At 45.6% G+C, this 25,804-nt stretch overlaps 2 protein-coding genes across 2 annotated transcripts; one reads left to right on the forward strand and one right to left on the reverse strand.

The window, feature by feature from the left end:
• The first annotated feature begins 694 nt into the window (after positions 1-694).
• Positions 695-11,636, forward strand: LOC122561262 (inositol 1,4,5-trisphosphate receptor-interacting protein). Its single transcript, XM_087998802.1, has 2 exons — positions 695-809; positions 9,386-11,636. The coding sequence occupies exons 1-2, from the start codon at positions 761-763 to the stop codon at positions 11,089-11,091; spliced, it is 1,755 nt and encodes a 584-aa protein (XP_087854928.1). The 5' UTR covers positions 695-760; the 3' UTR covers positions 11,092-11,636.
• Positions 11,637-13,145: 1,509 nt separating this feature from the next.
• On the reverse strand, positions 13,146-24,907 carry LOC122561263 (glutathione S-transferase omega-1-like). The gene is made up of 6 exons (XM_043712893.2): positions 24,770-24,907; positions 23,172-23,280; positions 21,042-21,264; positions 17,636-17,737; positions 16,679-16,785; positions 13,146-14,298 (listed from the first exon to the last, which is right to left on the reverse strand). The coding sequence occupies exons 1-6, from the start codon at positions 24,792-24,794 to the stop codon at positions 14,145-14,147; spliced, it is 720 nt and encodes a 239-aa protein (XP_043568828.1). The 5' UTR covers positions 24,795-24,907; the 3' UTR covers positions 13,146-14,144.
• Positions 24,908-25,804: the final 897 nt, after the last annotated feature.

Consider the following 25,804-nt stretch of genomic DNA (forward strand, 5'->3'; position numbering starts at 1 on the left):
CTCTGGCGATGATGGGAGTTTAAGACTTACCCAGTCTCTCTGTCGGCCCGTTAGCCAAGATGCTCGGTGTGGGCAAGGGAAAGGGAAGAGTTAAGACAGTCCGCACTCAGAAAGGGGCTGATTTTAAGCTGGTCCTGGTTTATGCTTTGTTTAAAAGTACGGTTTTTAAAAGGAGAATTTAAAGGACAGGTCCTAGTGAAACGGAATTTACGAAGAATAGAAACTCGCTTAGATCGCGTAGAAAGTTGGGGGGGGGGGGGCACTGAGTGAATGAATAAGAGAGTGGGTGAGAGTGGGAGAGCATGTGTCTGAGTGTGTGTCTAAGACAGAGTTAGTCAGAGTAATGGCGTCTGCGACAAACCAGTTTACATTAATATAGCAACCCGGTATATTTTACTGTGGTAAAAGCTCTATATTAATACAGTGGTTGCTTGGGTATAAATTCTTCCTCATTTAACTTTGCATGATCTGGAATTACTGTAATCTCATTAACCCAGTCCGACACACAGTCTCTGACTTGGAGGAGATGAGTATCAAGTAGGAACTTAAAAGATTGTGTATTATTATTGTGCAATTCAAAACACCATATCCCTCAACACTATTCACTTTCTCCCCATAATCTTCAATCCTTATCCTCTCCAGAAACATCTATTTTTCCTGCCTCCTAATGGCCTTCTCTGGGAGTCCCTTGGAGATCCCGCTTAGTCTGCGCTTCTTCGTATATATAGCACCTGTCCTATCTACATTCCAAGGAAGTTCAATGGAAGAACAAACAGGCAGAATCAGGAGAGGAGAGGGTCTAAGAACAGGTTTGTGAAGGTTTGGTTGTAGAGGTTGATTTTAAGAAGCATCTTCAAGGGTCTGAAGAAACCATCAACATTGAAAGTGGACTTTGAACTCACCTTCCTCAGAGTCCAAGATAAGATGCTGGGGCCCAGCCACAGCTAACACACAAACTGCTTCCCACTTGGTGTCAGTTAAAACCCAGCAGAGTTTCAGACGACCTCAACTTTACAAAGGCAGAATGTTAGATACAAAGGTAGAATGTTAGAGGGTTAGAATTGTCAAGTCTAGAGGTAATAAAGATGTGAATAGAGGTTTCAGCAGCTGATGATGTAAAGTCAGGTGATTTTCTGAAATTGGAGATAGGGTGATCTTAATGATGATAGGGACATGGGTTTTGGATATTAAGACAAAATGCAAAAATGTTTGGTTTAGTCCCATGTGGGCTCTCATAGAATGCCTACAGTGTGGAAATAGGCCCTTCGGCCCAACAAGGCCATGTTAACCCTCTGAAGGTATCCCACCCAAACCCATTCCTCTACATTTAACCCTGACTAGTGCACCTAACCAACACAGTTCTGAACACTATGGGTAATTTAGCATGGCCAATTCACCTGACCTGCACGTCTTTGGACTGTGGAAGGAAGCCGGAGTACCCGGAGAAAATCCACACAGACACGGGGAGAATATGCAAATTCCATACAGACAGTCGCTCAAGGCTTGAATCGAACCCAGGTCCCTGGTGCTGTGAGGCAGTAGTGCCATCCACTGAGCCACCGTGCCACCCCTTGTTGACAGCATTGTGCATATTCCTACACTAATACTTTTATCTTCTTTTGTTTGTCTCCCTTTCTATTTCTTTCTCTTTGGTCTGTCCGTATCAATTCTTCCAAGTCATAGCTCCTCAGAGTCATGAACTCACTCTATTGGAAGTTGACAACTGCATGTTGCATTTCTATTTTTCTACTCTGGCCTGTTCCACCTGATGACCTTTGTTATGCTTTGCTGCCTCTCTCTCCCCAGTTCCTGCCTTTAGTCTCTCCTTCACCAGTTCTGAAATGACTGGCTCATTTCAGAGGGTTGGCTGTTGTGGAGCTGCAAGGACTGGAACAGTAAGGGATTCTCACAGCCTACCTTCACTGTTAAAAATCACACAACACCAGGTTATAGTTCAGGTGATTATGCTTGGTCCACAATCAGGTGTCCACAACTACCTGATGAAGGAGCAGCACTCTGAAAGCTAGTGCTTCCAAATAAACCTGTTAAACTATAACCTGGTGTTGTGTGATTTTTAACTTTGTACACCCCAGTCCAACACCGGCATCTCCAAATCATGACTACCCTCACTGTCTCAGCTTGATGACAAGTCATATCGATATATCAGAGCTTTGTTTGGGGCCTGCAGCTGTATAGCTCAGCCACCTCCCAATATTGAAGAGGGAGACGGAGACACATTTCCCCTTGTGAAAGGAATTGTCTTCTCTGTACTTACTGTGAATACAGATCCTGGGGTGGAAAGTGTGTAATTGCCCCACAGCCCCCACAGTCCTCCTCCAGCTTTGTGCTGATGTAGCTAAGGTGCAAGATCTTGTGATGCAGGGGGTAGTGTCCGTGCCTTTGAACCACAAATGTCTGGGATTGAGTCCCACTTCATGATTGACAGTCGAGGAAGTTGTGTTCATAACATGGCAAGGCAGACCAGCTCCTGGCAGGCATTAGCAGATGGAGAGTTACCATCTGGCTGAAGGCAATGGTAAATCACTTTACCAAACATAATCATGGGCCAACATAAATCAAAATGAAGTCTGTGATCGCTAATGCACTCCCAGAGCATGTTACATGAAGAGAAGGAGAGATCTAAAGCACTGATGTGAGTAAGGATGCCTCTGAGCACTCTGTCACCATGATCAAGTTAACAGTGACTGTCCTTTCTGTAGCGCAGAGGAACAATTATCTTCAGCAGTCCAGTCTGACGTGGGTGCATTCCAGGTGGAGCTGTTCACAGACTGGAAGACAGTAACGGTTAGACAGGGTACCTTGTCACTTACCATTTACTGTTACAGGAGACACTGATAATGACGTTATTCACCAGTCACAATGATCGGCCTCTTTCAATGAGTCAGACCCAGACACGAGGTGAGGAACACACCCCTTCCCCAGTGTGACAAATTCTTAGGAACTTTTGATTCACTCCCGGGCTGTGGGTGTTGCTTGCTAGGCCAGTGTTTATAGCTCATCCCTAATTGCCCTTGAGAAGGCAGTGCTTCCACAAACTACTGCAGTCCTTGTGGCCCCACAATGCCCTTAGAAAGGGAGTTCCAGGATTTTGACCCAGTGACACTGAAGGAACAGCGATATATTTCCAAGTCAGGTTGGTGAGTTGCTTGGAGGGGAACCTGCTGGTGTTGGTGTTCCCATGTGTCTACTGCCCTTATCTTTCTAGATGGTAGAGGTTGCAGGTTTGGGAAGAGCAGTCAAACTGTGAGTCGTTGCATTGCATCTGGTAGATTGTATAGAATGCTGCTGCTGTTTGCTGTTATTGAAGGGAATAAAGTTGAAGGTGTTAGATGGGAGGGCACTGAAGAAGCTGCTTTGTCCTGGGTAGTATGGGGCTTTTCTTGAATGTTGTTGGAACTGCACTTACCCACTCAAGAAGGGAGTATTGTTTCACACGTCTGACCTGTGCGTTCTTGATGGTGGACAGGAAATCAAGAGGTGAGTTACTCACTGCAGGATTGCCAGCCTGTGCTTTTGTCCATTGTACTTATATGGCTGATCCAGTTCAACTTCAAACAAATGATTTGATTAAACTTTTAGTCACTAATCAAAACAGTTTTTTGTGTGACCTTGACATCGAACTATGTTTGGAGTTCTTCCTGTGAGGTATCTTCAGATCTATTATCACCATCAATGCTAAGTACAGTGTTGTCTTCAGAGAGAGCCTCAATTCCAGCTCAAGGTCTTGATTTCAGGAACAGAGATGACTGATACACAATCAGACCCAGGTTTGGAATGGGGTGGAGGTGAAATACCAGAGAAGGGAGTGAGTTTTTGAATCAAAGACCCCATAGTCGGCAAAAAGCCCTCCCCCTTACCACCACCACTGCCACCACCCTCCCCCTTCCACCGCCCACAGCCAGTTCTGAGGGTAACCACTTCACTGGAGGCATCAGCTCAGTCACCCATTGCAGTGACCTCTGGACGTAAAAACAGAAAACTTCCTTTCAAACAACCCCTGTCACTGAGATCAGAACAAAACCACCAGGAAAGTATTGAAAAACCCAGTATTATTATTAGCAGCAGCTGTTAATGAAATACTGCTGCTTTAATTAATCCACTTCCAAACTCTACCTCTCTTATAGTCTGTGACATTAGTGGAGTGTCAGTACTGAGGGAGCCCTGCACTGTCGGAGTGTCAGTACTGAGGGAGCCCTGCACAGTCGGAAGGTCAGTACTGAGGGAACCCTGCACTGTCGGAGGGTCAGTACTGAGGGAGTGTTGCACTGTCAGAGGGTCAGTACTGAGGGAGTGCCGTACTGTCAGAGGGTCAGTACTGAGGGAGTGCCGCACTGTCAGAGGGTCAGTACTGAGGGAGTGCAACACTGTCACAGGGTCAGGACTGAGGGAGTGCTGCACTATCGGAGGGTTAGTACTGAGGAAGTGCTACACTGTCAGAGGGTCAGTACTGAGGGAATGCTGCATTGTTGAAGGATCAGTACTGAGGGAATGCCGCACTGTCAGAGGGTCAGTACTGAAGGAGCACTGCACAGTCAGTGTGTCAGTACTGATGGAGTGCTGCATTATCAGAAGGCCAGTACTGACAGAATGCTGCAATTTTGCAGGGTCTGTGCTGAGGATGAGCCACACGATTAGAGGATTAGTACTGAGGGAGTGTTGCACTATTGGAGCGTCAATACCAAGGGAGTGCTGCACTTGGGATTTGGGTGTCCTGGGAATGAGCTACCATAAGATATAATGCAGGTACAGCAAGTAATTAAGAAAGTAAATGGACTGTTATTGTTTATTGTAAGGGGAATAGAAAATGAAAGTAGGAATGCTTTACTACAGCTTTATGTAAAGGTTAGCAAGGTACTGGCATGGATAGTGGATTGGCCTGCTACAGAAGGTAGAGAGTGGGGATAAAAGGGCCTTTTTCAGGATGGCAGCCAGTGACTAGTGGAGTTCTGCGGGGGTCCATGTTTCGACCACAGCTACTTACATTACACATTAATGATCTGGATGAAGGAACTGAGGGCATTGTTACTAATGCTGCAGATGAGACAAAGATAGGTGAAGGGACAAGTAGTGTTGAGGAAGCGGAGAGGCTGGAGAAGGACTTGGACATACTAGGAGAGTGGCAGGGAAGTGGGAGGTGGAATACCATGTGGAAAAGTGTGAATTTATGCACTAATGTAGGAAGAATAGAGGCATAGACTACTTTCTAAAGAGGGAGTGGCTTTGAGAATCTGAAGCACAAAGGAACTCGTGAGCCTTAGTTAGGATTCTCTTAAGATTACCATTTAGGTTCAGTTGGCTGTTAGGAAGGCAAATGCAAGGTTGGCATTCATTTCAAGAGGATGTGTTGGGATCTTGGTTCGCTTCCAGCTTCGGGCTGTGTGGAGTTTGCACACACTCCCCATGTCTGCGTGGGTTTCCTCTGGGTGCTCGGGTTTCCTCCCACAGTCCAAAGATGTGCAGGTCAGGTGAATTGGCCATGCTAAATTGCCCATAGTGTTCAGGGATGTGTAGGTTAGGTGCATTAGTCAGGGGTAGATGTCAAGAAATAGCCCAGGGGAATGGGTCTGGGTGGGTTACTCTTCGGAGGTTATGTGTGGACTAGTTGGATCAAATAGCTTGTTTCTTCACTGTAGGGATTCTATGATCTATGATCTAAGAACAGAGATGTGCTGCTGAGGCTATGCAAGGCTCTGGTCAGACCACATTTAGAATATTGTGGGCAGTTTTGGGCCCCCTACCTCAAGAAGAATGTGCTGATATTGAACAGGATCCAGAAGAGGTTTACAGAAATGAGCCAAGGGACAAAGGGCTGGTCTTATGAGGAGCGGTTGAGGACTCTGAGTCTATACTCAGTAGAGTTCAGGAAGATGAAGAGAGATTTGATTGAAACCGAGAGGCCTGGAAAGAGTGGACTTGGAGAAGGTGTTTCCACTGGTTGGAGAGGCTAGGACCCGAGGGCATAGCCTCAGAGTGAAGGCATGACCCTTTAGAAATGAAATGAGAAGGAATTTCTTCAGCCAGAGGATGGTGACTCTGGAACTCATTGCCGCAGAAGGTTGTGGAGGCCAAGGTAGCGAGTGTATTTAAGACAGAGATAGATAGGTTCTTGATTAGTAAGGGTATCAAGGGTTATGGGAGAAGGCAGGAAAATGGGTTTGAGAAACATATCAGCCATGATTGAATGGCAGAGCAGACTCAATGGGCTGAATGGCCTAATTCAGCTCCTATGTCTTATGGTCTTATGGTCCTACTAGACCTTAGAGCTGCTGTCTCAATCAAGAGAGAGAGAGAGAAAAAAACTGGATGTAAGTTAGCTCGCTGAGCTGGAAGGTTTGTTTTCAGACATTTCGTCATCAAACTATGTAACATCATCAGTGAGCCTCTGGTGAAGCACTGGCGTTATGGCCTGCTTTCTATTTATGTGTTTGGGGGGTCCTTGGGTTGGTGATGTCATGTCCTGTTCTTTTACTTAGTGGGTGACAGATGGGAACCAAATCGATGTTCTTGTTGATAGAGTTCCAGTTGGAATGCCATGCTTCCAGGAATTCTTGTGCATGCCTCTGTTTGGCTTGTCTTAGGATGGATGTGTTGTCCCAGTCGAAGTGGTGTCCTTCCTCATCTGTATGTAAGGATACCAGTGAGAGAGGGTCATGTCTTTTTGCGGCTAGTTGGTGTTTATGTATCCTGGTGGCTAGTTTTCTGCCTGTTTGTCCAATGTAGTGTTTGTTACAGTTCTTGCACGGTATTTTGTAGATGACGTTGGTTTTGCTTGTTGGCTGTAATACGGCCTTTTAAGTCCATTAGCTGCTGTTTTTGTGTGTTGGTGCATTTGTGAGAGAAAACTGATGGGAGTTTGATTGGAGGATCATTACACCTCAGGTGAGGAGAGTGGTTGAGAAGGACAGGTTTTCATGGTAACCTCAGCCGGTTGTGGAAATGGTCCCCATGCTGTTGGCATCACTCTGCATTGCAATATAGCCATCTAGCCAACTGAGCTAATACAGGGCATTGGTGAGACAACATCTGCAGTATTGTGTACAGTTTTGGTGGTCTTAATTAAGAAGGGATAGAAGTGGTGTAGACGGTTCATAAAAGAACTATGAGGGGTAAGGTTCTTCTATCAGGAAATGTTGGACACACTGGGCGAGTTACATTTGGAATTTGGAAAGACGAGAGTTGATCTTTATTGTATCATGTAACACCATGAAGGGACCTGGCAGGGATGATGCTGGGAGGTTGTATCCCTGTGTGGGAGAGACTGGAACTAGGGAGCACAGTTTAAAAAATAAGAGGTCTCCCTTTTAGAGGACGATGAGGAAAATTTTTGTTTCTCTCAGGGTGTTATGAGTCAGAGAGCAGTGGAGGCAGGATCATTGAACACCTTTATGGCAATGAGTGATAAATTCTTGACTAATTCTTGATGGAGTCAAAGATTATTGGGGGCGGGTGGAAATCACATCATTCATGATTTTATTGAATGGCAGAGCGAAGTAGAGGGGTTGAATGGCCTACTTCTACTGACTCATATGTGTATATTCAGAATCAGAGCAGATAACTTGCTGGAGGGTCTCAACATTCCCTTTTGACTTAATGGACTTGCTGCAGGTACCATGGGTCAAAATAATCTGTCACCTGCTATCTAGCTGACGTATCCCTCCCTCTAAAGCTCAATCCTAAAGCTCAATGGCACTTTCCTCCATTGATCCTCAGCCCCACATCCATTCCCCCATGATCATCCATTGATCACACTCTCCCTCCACCCTGTGTCCTGAGACTGCTTGAGCTGCACACTGTCACGCATTCAACATTCAAATTCATTATCCATGGAATTGAAAATAGTTGATGGGAGACTATTTAGGGCTATGGCATAAGGACAGGGAGTTGGGGAAGGGATGGTGATGTGGAACAAATTGGACAGATTTTTTTCAAAGAGACACTACTGACACAATTGGCTTCCTCTGTGCTATATCATTCCAGAATGTAGAAGGATTATAAATAAATGCACCCTTTCGGTTTGGTCCTGTGTCTTTCCTTGTAACTGATCTCATGTTTTCCCCTTTGTATGGTCCTGTGCTTTCCCCCATGTATGGTCCTGTGTTTTCCCCCATGTATGGTCCTGTGTTTTCCCCCATGTATGGTCCTGTGTTTTCCCCCATGTATGGTCCTGTGCTTTCCCCCATGTATGGTCCTGTGCTTTCCTCCATGTACGGTCTTGTGCTTTCCCCCATGCATGGTCCTGTGCTTTACCCCATGTATGGTCCTCTGTTTTCCCCTATGTATGGCTCTGCGTTTGGTCCTTTGTTTTCCACTATGTTTGGTCCAGTGTTTGGTCCTGTGTTTCCCCTTGTGTTTGTCCTGTGTCTGATTTATTGTTTGGTCCTCTTGTTATCCCCGCACTGCTTGATTCTACCTCCTGCCGAAGATTCACAACCTCATCACCTCTGGGGATCTCCCAGCCACAGCCCATTGCCCGTGAACCCCGTACCATTCGATTCTACCTCCTACTGAAGATTCACCGCAAGAAGTGCAAAACCTGCGGCCACACCTCCCCCCCCCCCCCCCCCCCACCTCCGTCCAAGGCCCTAAAGGATCCTTCCTCATCCAATAGAAATTTACCTGTACTTCCAAAATGTCATCTACTGTATCCATTGCACTCCACGTAGTCTCCTCTAGATTGGGGAGACAGGACGGCAACTTGCGGATCATTTCAGAGAATATCTGGGACACCCGCACCCACCAACTCCACTGCCCCGTGGCTGAACACCAACTCCCCCTCCCACTCCGTCAAGGACATGCAGGTCCTGGGCCTCCTCCATTGGTGAACTCTAACCACTTGACGCCTGGAGGTAGAATGCCTCATCTCCTGCCTTGGGGCCATGCAACCGCACGAGATTAATGTAGATTTCACCAGTTTCCTCATTTCACCTCCCCTACCTTATTCCAGTCCCAAGCCTCCAACTCAGCACCACCCTCCTGACCTGTCTATCGTCTTTCCCATTGATCCACCCCACCCTCCTCTCTGACCTATCACCTTTTCCCCCACCTCCATCTACTTATCACACTCAGCTACTTTCACCCCCAGCCCCACCCCCCCTCCCATTTATCTCTCAGCGCTCCGACCCACAAGCCCCATTCCTGATGAAGGGCTTATGCCCAAAATGTCAATTCTCCTGCTCCTCAGATGCTGCCTGAGTGGCTGTGCTTTTCCAGCACCACACTCTCGCCTCTGTTTTCCCCTACGTTTGCCCCTGTGTCTAACCCCTTGTTTCGTCCAGGATGGGTTCCGGATGTTCCTTTTCCATGTTTCCATGCCCCTTGTTTTTCCCAGTGGATTCTCATGGTGATTTCTCTCTCTCGTTCCCAGTGCAGAGTTGGGTGGCCATGCCGGTTGGGATCCTAGCCGTGTGCCTGGTCATGGCAGTCACGGTGATCAATCAGCCATTCACCTTCCAGGAGGCCAGGTGGAACGGAGAGCAGCAGCAGGAGCTGGAGAGCCTGAGGCGGATGAAGGAGCGTGAGGAACATCTTCAAGCCGAGATGCAGAGGCTGGAGAAGGAATTGGCAGAGTCGCCTCCAGGGGAGTTGGGATTGGAGTCCAGAGGGGAGCCAGGGAAGGGGCAGGAGTACGGCTGGAGCCTGTGGAGTGCTCTCTCTGTGGCTGCATTCCTTTTTTTGGAGGTCTGGAGACAGGACACAGAGCCGCGGTGTCTGCAGGAAGTGGCGGATGAGGACGAAGACTCTGGTGCCATCGGGGAGGCGTGGTGGTGTGCTGCCCTCCCAGACCATCGGGCTCTGGTCCGCTTCTACGACAAGTGTGTCCGCGTTCCCGGTGCCGAGTTGTCCAGGATCAAGGAGCTGGTGGAGGGGTGTGCAGATGATTTGTTGGAGGCCTTGAGGAGTGTGTGTAACCGGGACCTGGACATGGAGGTGGAGGAATGCATTGGCATCGGGAGTCTGTATGAGAACTGGAGGGTCAGGAGACCCTTGGTGTGTGACCTGATTGTACCCTTCACTCCCCCAGATCCTTACCGGTTCCGAGCGGAGGTAATGTGCTCTGGAGGGGGGTTTGGGATGGCTTCAGGGGGCAGGGTCTCTGGGGAGTTTGGCTCTGGGATGGTCTGTGTCATCAATCCTGGAGAGGACCCGTGCAGCTGTGTCTGTGGCCGGACGCAGCTGGGGGAGGACATGCTGTGCCTGGTGCATGGTGAGAACGCCCTGGAGGCCGCTCTGCCAGGCTCCACTCAGAAAGACAAGCTGTTGTGGGCTGCTACTGCTCCCTACATGGGCAAGACGCAGGTCACCCAGTGGTTCCAGAGGGCCCTGACCAAAGCCTGGGCTAAGATCTCACACAAGTACGACTTTGATCTTTCCTTTCGGGATCTGGAGAGGCCTGGAGCACTGAGGATAAGATTTCGCTCGGGGAAAACCGTGCATTTCAGCCTGCTCCCGGTGGTGGAGTTTGAAAACTCTGATGTTTACTTTATGCCCCTAATGGGCAGTGATGTGCCCTTTGGCACCGTCCATTCCAACGACATAGCTTGGCCCTTTACATTCGCTGTCTACGAGAAGCGTTTCCTCAAGATGATGGCGAAGAAGCTTCCAGAAAGTTCTTGCCACCTGATGTGTCTGCAAATAGTCTCGTTTCTCCACGAGAAACAGTGCAATCTGACTGGGGCCAGCGGTCTCAGCCAGTACCACTTCAAAACTGCCCTCCTGCACCTGATGAACAGCCAAGCCCCAGGAGCGTGGCACCACTCGTGCCTTCAGCCCCGGCTCAGGGACTTGCTGCGGTACCTGGACAAGGCTCTGCTGGAGAAACGCCTGAACCATTTCATGATTGGCAACGTGGCCATCCTCCCCGACTTGGACATCCCAGAGGCCTTCCGCTCCGCTGAGCCCCTCAACCTGTTCCGTAGTTTTGTAACGCACCGCGCCTCCTACCGCAAGGCGCGTTGGACCTGGACCGAGATGCTGAGGAACACGGCGGTCCTAATTCAGGAATACAGTCTGAAAAATCCCAGCCAGGATGGAATTAGAGCACGACACAATGCCGCAGCGGAGCCCAGCTAACCCGAGAGATCATTGAGGGATGTGGGTAGATCACTCTCCCATGCAACAGAAGGGGCAGTTTTGGGCCAAATCAAGCAGGGAAGGCAAACACAGGAGTGACTGATCATCCATGGTGGACCTTCACCTCAGGGAGACTGGGGATAGAATGCAGACTGCTCCTGAGAAACAATGAGCAAGAGAGAGACAGACAGACATACCTCTACTGAGAGGGAAGGTCTCTTGAGTGTAGAGACTGGGAGACTGGCTCCTATAATTTTGTTTAATCAGCTTGTTCAGACCTATTGTAATACACCTCCAGGACAAGGGGCGTTTGTGAACCCTGACCTTCTGAGCTGTAGATAGGGACAATCCATCCCCATGCTACACGAGCCTAAACTCCTGCACACTGAACTGGCACAGCTGGCTAGCTCACCAACACTGGCAGCTCAGAGCCAGTTACCTGCTGCAACGGTTGGATTTGTTAAAGTAGAGTCTATTTTGTTTTAAATGTATGTTGCTTACCAGATAAGAATAAATATAACTGCTGAGCAGCTTCAATTTGAAAACTAGTTCTACATTAAAACAAAGGCAGACTGAATCAAAGTTGGTGCAGCCTTACAAGTACGGATCCCATCGTCCTATCGATGTCCTCAGTTGTCAAGAGTGTGGTGCTGGGAAAGCACAGCAGGTCAGGCAGCATCTGAGGAGCAGGAGAATCAACGTTTCAGGCATAAGCCCTTCATCAGGAATCTTACCCAAAATGTCGATTCTCCTGCTCCTCAGATGCTGCCTGACCTGTGCTTTTCCAGCACCACACTCTCAACTCTGACCTCCAGCAACTGCAGTCCTCACTTTTTCCTGGTCCTCATTGACAGCCAATCAGACATTCAGTCATTAACTTAGATCATGAAATTGCTGCTGTACTGTCAGAGGATGAGTACTGAGGGAGTGCTACACTGTTGGCGGGTCAGCACTGAGGCAGCGCTACACTGTTGGAGGGTTGGCATTGAGGGAGTGCTGAATTGTAGGAAGGTCAATACCGAGAGAGTACCGGACTGTTGGACAGTGAGCACTGAGGGAGTGCCGCAGTGTCAGAGGATCAGCATTGAGGGATTGTTGCACCGTCAGAGAGTCAGAACTGAGGGAGCATTACACTGTCGGAGGGTCAGTACTGAGGGGGTGCTGCACTGTCGGAGGGTCACTACTGAGGGAGTGATGCACTGTCGGAGGGTCAGTACTGAAGGAAAGCTGCACTGTCAGTAGGTCAGTATTGAGGGAGTGCCACACTGTTGGAGGGTCAACAATGAACGAGTGCTGCTGTCAGACAGTCAGTACTGAGGGAGAGTTGCATTATCATAGGGTGAGTACTGAGGGAGAGCTGCATTGTTGGAGGGTCAGTAATAATCGAGTCATCAACTGGCTTGTTGGTACCAGTAGGCTGACCGGCCCAGGGTGTCCTTAGTTCAGTTACAGGCTATTACCTCTTGACATGTAATGGCATCTAAACTTACAGTTGCCACTTTTCAGGGATCGCTGACAATGATCAGTCCCTCCTGAGGATGCACGTTCCAGGCCTGACTATATCTCACCTCAGAGACTGTTTCCAGTGGTGAGGCCTATCAGGCCACAGGCTTCCCTTCTTTGTCCGAGCTTGGGCGAGGGGGATCTGGTGGTGGTAGAAGATGGGACAGTGGGGAGCCAGGACTCTCCACCTCTCACTGGGTTTTAGCCTTACCTCAAGAGAACTCTCAGCCACTTTGGGTAAGGAGCCCTAGTCTGCCCGCTAGTGGAACCCCATGTACTTGATCATCCAGCACCCAGCTCTGGCCTGCGCCTGTTACAGCTCGGCACTTACATGAATCTGAATGACCCAGTAAATTCATCCCCTCCAACCCCTTGTGCTTGGCCCATGTGGAGTAAACCAGCCCACCCTAACCGGAAGCACACAGATCTCAGTGGTGCTAAAGGATTGAAGATAACTGGGTGATAATCCCTCCTCTGGCTGGTCTTACAGTCCCCGATCCATAACCTCATCAGAGAATCTCGCGCCCACCAAGAAAACAATCCCACAGAAATCTCTTTACAACATCTTTTATTCTGTCTGCAATTTTCATCAAGACGTTGAGCAGCAGTGACATCGGGGTATGAGCTTCATTAGAGTCACACAATTCTTCCACAGAATGGGCAATACGAATGGGAGCGGGTCATTGGGAATGTGTGTTCAAATAGGGAAAGGTGACAACGCAAACGGTCTGAGGGTAGGGTTGAAATCAACCAGAGTGAAACAGGAAGTTGGACTGTCCAAAATAGAAACAGATATCTCAGCGAGAATGTGTACAACTAGATTGATATATCCAGTACTGCTAGGAGCTTCACAGTTTAGCAAAGTTGTGAGTGCTTTGGAGACAGGAGCACAGCTCTAAGTTGCAAAAGGAGCCCTGAATATTTGTGTCTTGATGCCAGAGCAAGGTTTTGAGGATTCATGATCATTTAAGGAAGGGAGAGGACCATAAAGACAAATTTCTAGCCAGGCCCAGACTGCCCAGCACAATGAAACAGGCAGAAGAATATTTGTCACACCGAAAGAAAAACAGGAAAGTGTTCTTTTAAAAAAATCCCAAGGGGTGGAATTTGCTGAATATCTCTGGCCTATCAACCAATCCGATGCTACTCGGTAAAAGGCAGGCAGCCAAAATAAACCAGTGTTTGCAAATTCAGCAGCTAGTTCTGGTTGTGTGGACTCATTTCTCCAGAGGACAATCTAAAAATAAAGCTAGGGCACACTCTCTGTGTGTGAGCGGCCTGTCAACATTGGGAGCAAAGGTCAGAGACTGGGTGAAATCGAACTCCTACTGGCCCTGTATTCTCAGTCCTATTCCTGGCTTTTGCAAGTTTAATTTTTCCTATCTCCAGGAATAATGCAAAGTTGAACTGATTCAGAAGCTGGGAGAACATTTTGTGTGACTCCTGGGTCAGTTTATTGTCAGACCCTTGATGTCCTGCCATGTGCTGTCTGAAGCAGAGAGCAGATGTTTGTATACTCTGCTCAATCTAATTGGGGGGGGCGACTGTTCTCAGAGATGGTAGTCACAGGCCTCAGGGTTATGCTGAAAGTACATCTCGTAGAATTCTCTGTAAATGTCAGTGCTAAAGCCAGAGGCCTTGGTGACAGCGTCTTGCCGCATGAGTTGCATCCAGCGCTTGAGCATCTGCATCTGTTCCAGGACCCTGCAGAAACAGGAATAGAAATTCAGTGAGAAATAAGAACCGTTAACCCGCAGCTGAATAGAGCCACTCTCACTTTGTTATATACTCCCCTCCCCCAGTGTTCCCTTGCCAGGAACAAGACCTACACTCAGAACTCTGACTAATCAGAGACTGCAGCGGAACATAAAACATATAACAGTGAGAGGCCAGTCAACCCATCCTGTCCATGATAGCATTTACTTTCCACATGAATAAATAGTTCAGTTCACATCTCCTCGTTGCCATAACTATTTATGTCCATTTATTTTGATTGATCTAATCTTCGATGTTGCATGGTTTCTGCCTCTAACCCTGTGAGTGTGTCTCCCTAACTGTCTCTGTCTGAAGATGTTTTTTTCTGCTCTCTGGCCATAATCTCGTATTTTTGGTTGATCATCTTAGACCTCTCGAATTAAATCCTTTGACCCGGCAACTCCAACCCCAATAGCAGCTGTTACTAATTCCTCACTAGCTGCAGCAACACAGCCTTGACTTTACAAGAAAGAGCATAGTCATTGGTGAAGAAGCCCTTTTGGGGGCAAACATTCCAAAGATGTCAGCACTCAGCAAGCAAAGGGTGAAGCCAGCTGGTGATGGACAAAATTGGCAATATCCGCTGTGGGCAGAAATTCACCGTCTCACTGACATGGTTTCAGAAACTTCAAAGCAGAACTCAGTCCTGCAGACTAGGTGTCAGCAGGGATCATCCCACATCAATATTAACAGACGCCCTCATGTGTGGCACTTGACTTTGCCTTTTTAAAATTGCTTGTCCCACATCAAAAGAAATGCAGCAGCTGATCTCCTGAGAGCCCCTGTAACCATTCCCATTTGGCTGATGGAGGGATGTGACCCAGTTACAGCAGTCAATATTAATTGATCACTGTTACTAGAAGGTATTGGTTCTGAAATAACTCCACGAAGGCCAATATCCCGTCACCAAGTCACCTTTTATTTACACGGGCATAGGATGTGACACTAACCCAGCTAGCACAGAGCCAGCTCCTAGAGTGAGCAAAGCCCCTGACACTCCTATTTATGTCTGTCATCCAGGACTCCCTGATTGGATCAGGTTGACAGCCCCATTCAGGGAACTCCTATTCCATGAGGACCACCTGGCTGACCTCATTCTAATCACCACAGGTTCCTGCTCATTATCTATAAATTAAATGAATTATTTGCCATAGATTAAGCAAAAATGTTAGGAATTGGAACATGTTAATGAAGTGGTAGGACTCTGAACTGGGTGTGACAATCAGTCATTGTGTCCTATTTCCAAAACAAGTTGTGCAGTACATTCCTGTTCTTAAAGCACCTTTATAATCAAAGGTCATATAAAGCATTGACTGTGTAAGTGGTGACATTATTGACTCTCTGTTAGACTCACTCAGATCATCCATTTGGCTTTGCAGATGAAGCAAATGAGTTTGACAAAAGCCTGTAAATTTGTACTGTAATAAATGCACAGTCATTCCTCACTCGCCGGACCCTGCTATAGGAACTCTATGGGTCTAATATTTTGGTTATAGTTGTTTTTACTGTTCTTGCCTCATTGAGGAATACGTTTGAAATTAGAACACTGATGTCTGTAGCTGCCGACCTGAGAGATCAGGGAATAGGCGGGGCAGGACTGACAGGTTCCGAACCTCTCGTACCACTGAAAATGCTGTCAGCAAAACCTGAAAGTCATTCTTGGCTCAATCTTTAAGGGAGAGGCTTCCTTCATCCTCTTCCTGCTTGTAGGCTTCCTCCTGTTGTGGACTTCCATTCTCATCTTTTATCCCTCTCACATCAAATACAGCATGGGGTTAGATACAGAGTGAAGCTCCCTCTATATTGCCTCTGAACAATGCTCTGTGACAGCAGCAACCATTGATATCTGAAAGGAAGACTGTCAATTTACTATCAACAATTAGGACAGCCGAATACCACTTAAAACTCGACTATGACTTTCCAAAGACATTTCATTGTAATGCAAGCTTCTACAGCAGGTGGCGATGCTGAGGGAGGTCACAAAGCATGGCAGTTTGAACCACCAAGAAGAGATACTTGTTGGAGGAAAAGATATCTCTGCCAGAAGGAGGACTCATGGGGGGAGGAAGAATTAGTTAAAAGATGACCTCAACCAACTCTTGTTTTTCTAGTTTAACCTTAATTTCTTTTGATGTTTTTAATGACCTGCTGCCAATGAACTAAAGAGTGATCTTTGTGCTTAAACTTCATGTTGCTCAGAGGATCCCTGAGAAGGGGAAAGTTAATCCCGTCAGTTTGGTTTGAATGTGACCCACATTGCAGCAGTGAAAGTTCAGTATCTGACCTGCGCTGTCAACCACACACACTTTTTCTACTCCCCCAGACTCACTTATTGAATCCAAGGGCATCCATGCGCTCAAACCAGGGCCACAGCCAGTAGTCAATCATTGTCACGGAGTCACCACCAAAGAAGCAAGTCTTCAAATCAGCCAATTTCTGCAAAAAAACAGAAGTCAGGATAGTGCAGGTGAAAGTGTAACTCCAGAACTACTCAGGTACGGAAAATTAAAATGGGGATGTGACCAGTGAATTTTTAATCACTACTTTTTAAAAATTTGTCCATAAGATATGGGCCAGCATTTATTAGTCACCTCTAATTTTCCTTGAACTGAGTCGACCATATTGGTGTAGGTCTGGAGTCACATATAGGTAAGGATGCAGATTTATTTCCCTAAAGCACATTAATGAACCAGATGGGTCTTTAAAACAATCAACAGTCACTACACGGTGGCCATTAGACTGGCATTTTAATTCTAGATTTTATTGAATTCAAACTTTACCACCTGTTATGGTGGTGATTTGAACCCATATCTTCAGACCATTAGTCTGCAGTTCAATATGACTAGTTCAGTAACATTGCCACGGCATCACCCCTCATGCCAATATTTAACAGTCAATTAGCATCAGAAAAAGATTATTCGGTCTTTACCACAGTGCTGTCAGTGGGATCTTGCCATGCACATACTCGACACTGCTTTGTATCCTGCTTCAATAGGACTTCATTGACTACGGGATGTCCTGAGGTTATAAAAGGGAGTATACAAATGCAAGTCTGTTTTGTTATCTCTATTTCTAACAGTGAGGTGTTCAGCATTATTTTCAGGCTCAGCTGTTTGTTAGAAGAACAATCAAGCAGGGAACCTGTGTTTTGTTCACTGTGGTCATGGGAACGTTAGCGATTCCAGGTTAATACTTGAAAATCCAGAGTTCTGTGCCACGTTCCAACACTATCATAATCCAGAAAATCTCAGCTTCTGCTTCCTGGTTTCACCAACTCCCTCTTTACCTGTTCAAAGTTGCTGAGTTGAACTTGAAGTTCTTCCTCCAATTTGGAAGTGTCCATGGATTTTCTCTTTTCCACTGGAATCCTGTACATGTAACCCATCACCTGGTCACAGAAAAGACAGAGATGTAGAGAAACCACTTAGCATTATAGTTCAGACAGTAATACGCTGTTGTTCGCTAGCACTGTCAAAATACAAAGTTTCACAAATTGCATGTGGCTGTGTGTTGACAGCATAAGCAGATTTTATGCTCATCATCTACAAGTGTGACATGTCAGCTGGGACTCAATGGGTTGCATGCTCATCTTTGAGACAGAAGCTCATCTGTTTGAGTCTCTTCCAGAGATTTGAGCTCAAAGTCTCGGCTGAAAGCCTGGTGCAATTCTAAAGAATGCTAGAAGAACCTGTGGCACTATGTTGAAGGGGGCATTTTGTTCCCCCAATTTCCTGACAATTTGTACCCCTGAATCAACAATGCTGGAGAAACTCAGCAGATATGGAAACATTTGTGGAAAGAAAGCAGAGTTAACGTTTTGGGCCCAGTGATCTTTCTTCATAACTGAATGGTTACCACTTGAGGTCATAAAAGGGTTTGGATAAATTCAAACTCTTCTTTCCTTCTTTACCTTCAGGGAGAATGGGGCAGGGAGATCAGAGGAACATTGAGGCATACAGCTGACAAATAGGAAAGGAACACTGAGTAGAGATGTGTTATTGTGTAATGATGCAGGCTTAATGAGTAAGCTAATAGCAAATTCTCTGCTGGGAACTAGGTTATCTTACTGCCTAACAGCCAAACAGTGAAGAACAACAAGTGCGTAAATCTTTATATTTTTCCACCACCAGGAAGAGAGGAAACACCCGAGTAGCCAGTGACAAGCAAAGCCCTTCTCATCAAAGGGCAATGCTGTGTGATCAAAAAACGTGAAGGGGAGGGCAGGGGTTAAATCAAAATAGAGTTAAAGGGGGCAATAAAGCACTCCACTCTCTGCAGGGCCCAACTCTCCCTGAACAGCTCAAGGGTGCTGGTGGACACCGCGTGCTCTTTCTACAGCGACATCCAGGCTTGAACGTGGGAACTAGGTTATAGTGAAAGAGGAGGAGATTCAATTGCTAGCAGGGTATAAATGTGGTAATGACTAGGTATTCAATAGGCCATATGTACTTACATTTAACAAGGTACAGCTAAAGCTAAGGTGTAACCAAGGATATTGAGGGATGCAAGATTTGGAAATTACAGAGTAATTAGAAATAATTTAAAAATGAAATATACTTTAAAAATAAATAATAAAAAATGATTTTTTTTCATGCAGTGATAAAGCTGTGTAGAATATAATCATTTGAGAATTTGGAATTTTAAAATATTGAGGGAAAATTGATTTTGGTTTCAGCTCTATGAGGGTTTTCTTGTTTAAAAGAAATCCGAAAGTCATTTGGAAAAGTGACCTAAAGTCATTTCTATGAAAGCATGCGACTAGCCAGATGTTGGTGGAGTTAATTGATGAAGTGATTACACTGTTGAATTGATGAGATGCAGGAAATTAAATGATCAGGGGACACTGTTAGTTTAGTTTGAATTCAGTTCCGAAGAATCAAGTTGAGGTTTCATCCTGACAGAATGGTTTAATTTTCTGAATTCTCCAAGTTATAGAAGTGTTCATTGTGTCAGAACTGCAATGAGATGTAGGTCATCAGAATAGAAAAGAGGTCTTAAAATTGTTTCAGCAGTAAATAAGGAACACTGGAAGAGTTGGTTATGTAAGACGTTAAAGAGTTAAGATAGAAATTATATTTATCTGGGATTAAGTTAACTGGGATTTATCTGGAAAAGGATTTGGCTGGGAAAAAGGCTAACTTTTTTTGTCCAAGTTGTGACTCTTTTCATATTGACTTACATATATACAAAAATGGGGTTATCAGTTTTATTTTCCTTTTGTACTCTTGTATTAAGAGAGCACCGGCAATCTCGTGAATATGTTCAGTGACTAATGTTATAGTAACCAACTGTAAAAATAAAACTTGTGATCTATCGAGTCTAGTTGCATTCTGAGATTTGAGTTGAGCAGTATGACCATCTGCTGGGATTATAACAATGCAGTGGGTGGTTAGGGTTTGGAATGCATTGCTTGAGAGTGTGGGGGAGGCAGGTTCAGTAGAGGAATTCAAAAGGGAGTTGGACTGATATATGAAAGGGACCAATGTGGAGGGTTGTGGAGAGGGTAGGGGAATAGCACTAATGAAGATGCTAATTTAAGAGCTGACACAGACATGATGGGCTGAATGGTTTCCTCTGCACAGTAATAGTTCTATCTTCCTGTGTAACTTGTAAATGTTGATGCTCAAAGACTTGGATGTGCTCATGCAAGAAACAGAGAACATTAGAATACAGGTGCAACAAGCAGACAGGAAGGCAATGGTAAGTTGACCTTGACAGCAAGGAGAGTGAAGTACAGGGATAAAGAATACAACTTTACAAGATTTTTATGAGAACAAATGAGAACAAATCAGAAATATAGTATGCAAGTTTTGTCTCTGTAATTAAGGAAGATATATTTGCACTGGAGGTGATACAGTGAAGATTCACTAACTTGGTGCCTGGGATGAGGGAGTTGCCCTTTGTTGAGAGATTAAGTAAAAAAGGTCAATATTTCCTGGAGTTTAGGAGAATGAGAGGCAATTGCAACGTCAGAGATTCTGAACGTGCTCGACAGCAGATATACTGAGAGGCTGTTTCTCCTGGCTGAGGATACAGCAGTCTCCCCGTAGCCTAGAATGCAGTAGTCCCCTCCCCCGACCTCCCCGTGGCCGAGGGGGGATACTTTCCAAGACCTACAGTGGAAGCCCAAAACTGCGGATAGGAGCGAACCCATTCATTTCAATGGGAAATGTACCTTCCCAGCAGCCTCCCGGTCCCTGGTTCTGGAACATTCCCTATGATATGTTTGGGCCGTGGTAAACCGTGGGTTGAGGATGGGGATATTGTAACCAATGGCCTGCAAATGAGTTCAGACCAGTTTTGAAGCAACAAAAAGGAATGAAACCAACACCAAGAAACCGGAAGAATTGCTGGATGGAGAAAGACCAAGGTTCATTGTGTTCCCCTTCTGCCTTCCTGATAATCACATGATGCAATATTATTAACTTCCTGTTAATCGCAGGAATAAATTCCTATTAACTCGTTTACAACAGACTAATGTGTTCAGCGATTGAGTGGGGGAGTAAGCCTAATTAGATAGCTCTTTTGAAGGGCTTGCATAGGAACATTGGGTCAAATAGCCTGCATTTGAGCTGCATGATTCTTTGAGCTGGCGGAAGGCCGTTGATGTTTTTACACACCCTCTGCTGCACCCATGACCAGAAGCTAAGCTAGTCACATTCAGTCCGATAAAAACATCTATCCCTGTGCACCTTACTGAACTGCTCCAGCAGCATTTTCTGCTTGGCCTTCTCGTAGGGGTCAGTGGGCAGAAGCCGATTGGCAGGGTAAATATCATCCAGGAACTCGCAGACGATTGGAGAATCATAGACCAGCTCATTCTTGCAAGTCTCCAAGGTTGGCACCATACCAAGGGGATTCTTCTGCAGGAACCAGTCAGGCTTATTCATCAGATTGACATTGATGATTTCACACCTGAAACAGAATGGAGTTTAGATTAAAATCTTAGTATCATCAGAAAGCTGCCAAACTGGAATTAGTATGTCATGCAAATAAAATGTGTTCAGATTAAACAAGACTCCTTCAGCTGGGAAAACAATATGAACAAACCTTAGTGCACACTCCTTCGAGTGAAAAATTGGTGATTTTGAGCTTATAACAACAGCAATGTTTCATCAGCTTCATTATAATGCCACAAAACTATGATCCTTAAGTTTTTAACAAAGCTGACTGCATATTTAAAATCTTCATTGCTGTTTGCAAGTCTGACCCTGGCTATGTCCTTCCCAATCTGTTTAACCTCTTACAGTTCTACAACCCTCCAAAATGTCTGTACAATGTGTCTCCAAATCTGGCCTCTTACCCACCCTCAATTTTAATTATTTCTTCAATGCCTATTGTGCCTTCAGCTTTCGGGAGCCTAAATTCTGGAATGACCTCCCTAAGTCTCTCCACTTCTCTCCTTCCTTAACAGATTGTTTGAAATCTACCTTGCTGGGGAGGTTTGGGCCATCTGTCACAGATGTCAAATGTTTGTTCATCATGCTCATGTGAAGTATCCTGGAATGTTTAACCAGGTTACAACTGCTATAGAAATTCAAGGCGAGGATTTTGGATTATTGTTGGTGTGTGTACAATGAGTAAAGGATTGTGCTTTTTAAGAGAAAGGTACCTTAACTTACTCACCACCTTCTGGCCCAGTTCCACAACAGATGCATTCAGAAGACCCCAGCAATGTTCTCCTCTTTCAAAGTCTCCACTTGTCCATTCTCTCTCTCCTGGTGAAAACTGCCCTCTTCCTGATATCTGACCTACATGTGCCTTTCAACTTCTAACCCCTGGCCCTGACATCTTCCAGGATTGTCAAAACCTTCAGTCCGATCAGAACCTCTCAATACAGTTGCCGCTGCAAAACTGCAGGGGACAACAGGATCCTGGTACTCTCTGTTTAAGGACTAAACAGTAACTTACCATCTAACTGGACCAAACATTTATGAACCTTCTAAGTTCTTTTTTGTGTCTGGATTAGTTCAGAACACACAATGCTGTTCAAAGGATCACTGCCCCAGAGATTGCTCCATTAAACAGGGGCCTGTCAATGAGCCCATATTCGCTGAAAAGTATAAGAATAGGAGGTGATCCCATTGACACATACAATAATTTGAAAGGGCTTCACGTGTTACAGTGAGAGGCTGTTTCCCCCTCACTGCGGAATCACAGTGTCAGGAAAAGCAGTGAGAGAGGGAGAATAATGTCTTCACATGGAGTGTTGTGCATCTTCAGAATTCTAGGCCTCAGAGGGTTGTGGATTCCGCATTGTTGAATATATTTAAGGCTTGATGTGGAGGAGGTGGTGTCATGCAACTGATGTGATGCACCCTAGATTGCTGTTAAGTCTTTAATCACTTAGAATGGAGGTGCGGGTTTTGATTGATTAATACGTAAATCCTAGAATTTCTTTCAAGTCACAGCCCTGAGAAAACTTAAGATTTTATCAGTATTAAAATAGGTGACATCTCAGCTCAGAAAATGCATTAAAGGTGTGAGGTTAGAGTTTTCTGTATCCCAACTTGGAGTCCGACTGGTCCTACTTCCAAGGTAGGAATTCATAAGGCTGAGATCAACCGGTCTTTGATCTCTCCAGAAAGGAAGGATTAGGAAGGTTTGGGGAACTGGTGTTGAGACAGAAGATCAGCCTAGGTCATGTTAAAAGGTGGAGCAGGTTTGAGGAGCCAAATGGCTGCTTTTTGCTAGGACAGTCAAAGATGGCATGGAGACGGGCAGATCTGGCTGAGGACTGGCTCGGGATTACTGGGTCTGCCGAAACTGTGGAGGGTACCTGACACTGACTCAGACAGAACTTTGAGAAATATCCGTCTCACTTGATTTTCTTGGCTTCCAAGACCAGGCGGGCACGCTGAGCAAATGGACAGAATCGCATGCTGTACAGGCGAATTGTTCCTTCAGGCACAGGGCCTGGTGCAGAGCTTCCTACAAAGCAAGAGGAGTCAATCATCAGTCATGAGAACATTAATGAGAGTTGGCATCAAACCTTCTGCGACAGTGCAACAAATAGTGTGGAAACTGATATCCCTAGAGCAATTGACCAGATCTTGTGAAACCAACAGTGTGCATAGTTATGGGACAATAAAACAATTTAAAGACTGACAAAAGGAATCAATTATGCCGTGACATGCAGTGATTGCGAAAGGACTTCTATGTTTGACTAACTCGATAAGGTTCTTTGATAAAGTGGGGAAGAGGGTAGTATAATTGACGTGTATATTGACTTTAGATAAGGTGTTGCTAACCTGGTAGCAAAATTGAAATCATGGGATTAAAAGGGCTGTAGGGATATCAAATTAGAGAAAGTTTCAACCAGACATTGGTGATAAACAAATGCCGATTGAGGCTGGATGGAAGCAGTGAGTTGCTGTGATCTGGAACCCACTGCCCAGGTGGACTATGGAAGCAGATTCAACAGAGACTTCAAAAGGGAATTATAATGTGTGCGCATGTGTGGGAAAGAGAGAGAGAGAGAGAGAAAGAGTGTGTGTGTGTGTGAAAGGGTGTGTGTGTGGGAAGGAGAGAGAGAACGAGTGTGTGTGTATGCGCATGTGTGCTCTTGAGAGAGAGTGTGTGGATGTGTGTGAGTGTGAGGGAGTATATGTATGTGAGAGCATGTGTGTGAGTGTGTGCGAGTGTGTGCTTAAGAAAGTGCACGTGAGTGTGAGTAAGAGAGGGTGAGTGAGAGTGTGCATGTATGAGAGAGGGTCTGTGTGAGGGTGTGTTTGTGTGAGTGTGAGGGAGTATATGCTTATGTGTGTGTGTGTGTGTGTGAGAGAGAGAGAGTTTGTGTGTATGAGAGAGATTGTGTGAGTGTGTTTGTGTGAGAGAATGTTTGTGTATGTGTCTGTGTGTGTGAGAGTGAATAGTGTGGTGGGGTCACCTATAATGCGACATGAACCCTGGGATGGCAGACACTATTCTAAATTTTCTGTTGCCACCTGGATTGGCGCCAAGATCTCACCCTCTGCCAGTGCAGGGTTGGTCTCACTTTAAGTCCCAGCAATTAGACATCTCGTCTCATGTTAAAATTGTGGCCAATCTCTGAAGCTGTGAGACACACACAAACAGGACAAGAGGACTGTGCGGTGAGAAATACAGATATCAGCACAGACATCCAGAGATGAAGAGGGCCTCAGGCACACACAGACTGTTAGTGACACAGTTAAACAGGAAATTCAGCAAAGGTCAAATTATAAACATACTCGTACAGACACACGCACACTTGCTGACACGTACACAATCAAATTTTACTGAGCAACAGGGAGAAAAGGAGAGAATGAAGTTGAGAAATATGCACAGAAGGTAGAAGTGCTGAGAGACCTGCATTCACAAGACAGATTGACTGAAAAACAGAAACCGCGTATCAAAGTCTCTCTCTCATGCACACTTGCAGAATCGTTCACTTTTTTACCTTTTGCCAGTGCTTTTGTAGACATAGCTCAGTCCGTGATCAATCTGCACACTTCAGGTGACAGATGGGCTCGATGGAGACTAAATCACCGAGTTGACCGAAGTCTCTAAATGGAGCTGGTAGTATCAGCCAGAGCAGACCCACCCCATTACAACGTCATAATCAAGATTACTGTTTAGCTGACTCACTGCAAATGTTTATATAGCATCTTCCCTGAAATGAAGGCTGCAATGAAAGTAAACTTCACGATAAATTAGTTGGCAGCCCACAAAGGGACTCTTACTCAAATCTTTAGTTAATGACGATAGTTTGGTTAACTTTAGGAGCAGGAAAAGGAGTAGGTCATTCAGCCCCTTACACCTGCTCTGCCATTCTATCAGACCATGGCTGATCTGATTATAAGCTCGGAACCACATTCCTACTTAACCCAATCATGTTTTGGCCCTCTTGCTTAACAAGAATATATCCACCTCTGCCTTAAAAATATTCAATGAGTCTGCTTTGTTCACACTTTCAGGAAGAGAGTTCCAAAGACTCACAATCCTCTGAGAGAATAAATTTCATCCAATCTCTATTTAAAATGTATGAGCCCTGCAGTAATTGTAATGAGGTCAGCCTGGTGCTCTCATAGCATATGCGTTCCCTGTTTGGGGCTGTTAACCTGGTCCAATTAGTGAGCCCTGGCTGACAGATATAAACAGGAGAGTCAGAGATTCTGTTCACTCTGAGAGCTGGTTCTGAGGGAGCTGGAGCAGTGTCAAGCACAATGTATGTGTAAATAAAGTGTGATATGGTGACGGGATACTGGCCTCTGTGGAATTATTGCAGTGGTGTCGAGAGAAAAAAATATGCTCCTGAAAAGATTTGCTTGCAATGGTGGTCTTTGAATCGGGCCACACATTTGTGGCTTATTTGCTATTATTAGGAATGCTAGACTTGATTGATCTTGTCATTAAAGACTGGGAGAAAATGAGGACTGCAGATGCTGGAGAGACAGAGTTTAAAAGTGTGGTGCTGGAAAAGCACAGCATCTGA

This window comes from Chiloscyllium plagiosum, unplaced genomic scaffold (genome assembly GCF_037043375.1).
Source record: "Chiloscyllium plagiosum isolate Xiang-an unplaced genomic scaffold, Cpla_swu_hap1 HiC_scaffold_22, whole genome shotgun sequence".
NCBI lineage: Eukaryota > Metazoa > Chordata > Chondrichthyes > Orectolobiformes > Hemiscylliidae > Chiloscyllium > Chiloscyllium plagiosum.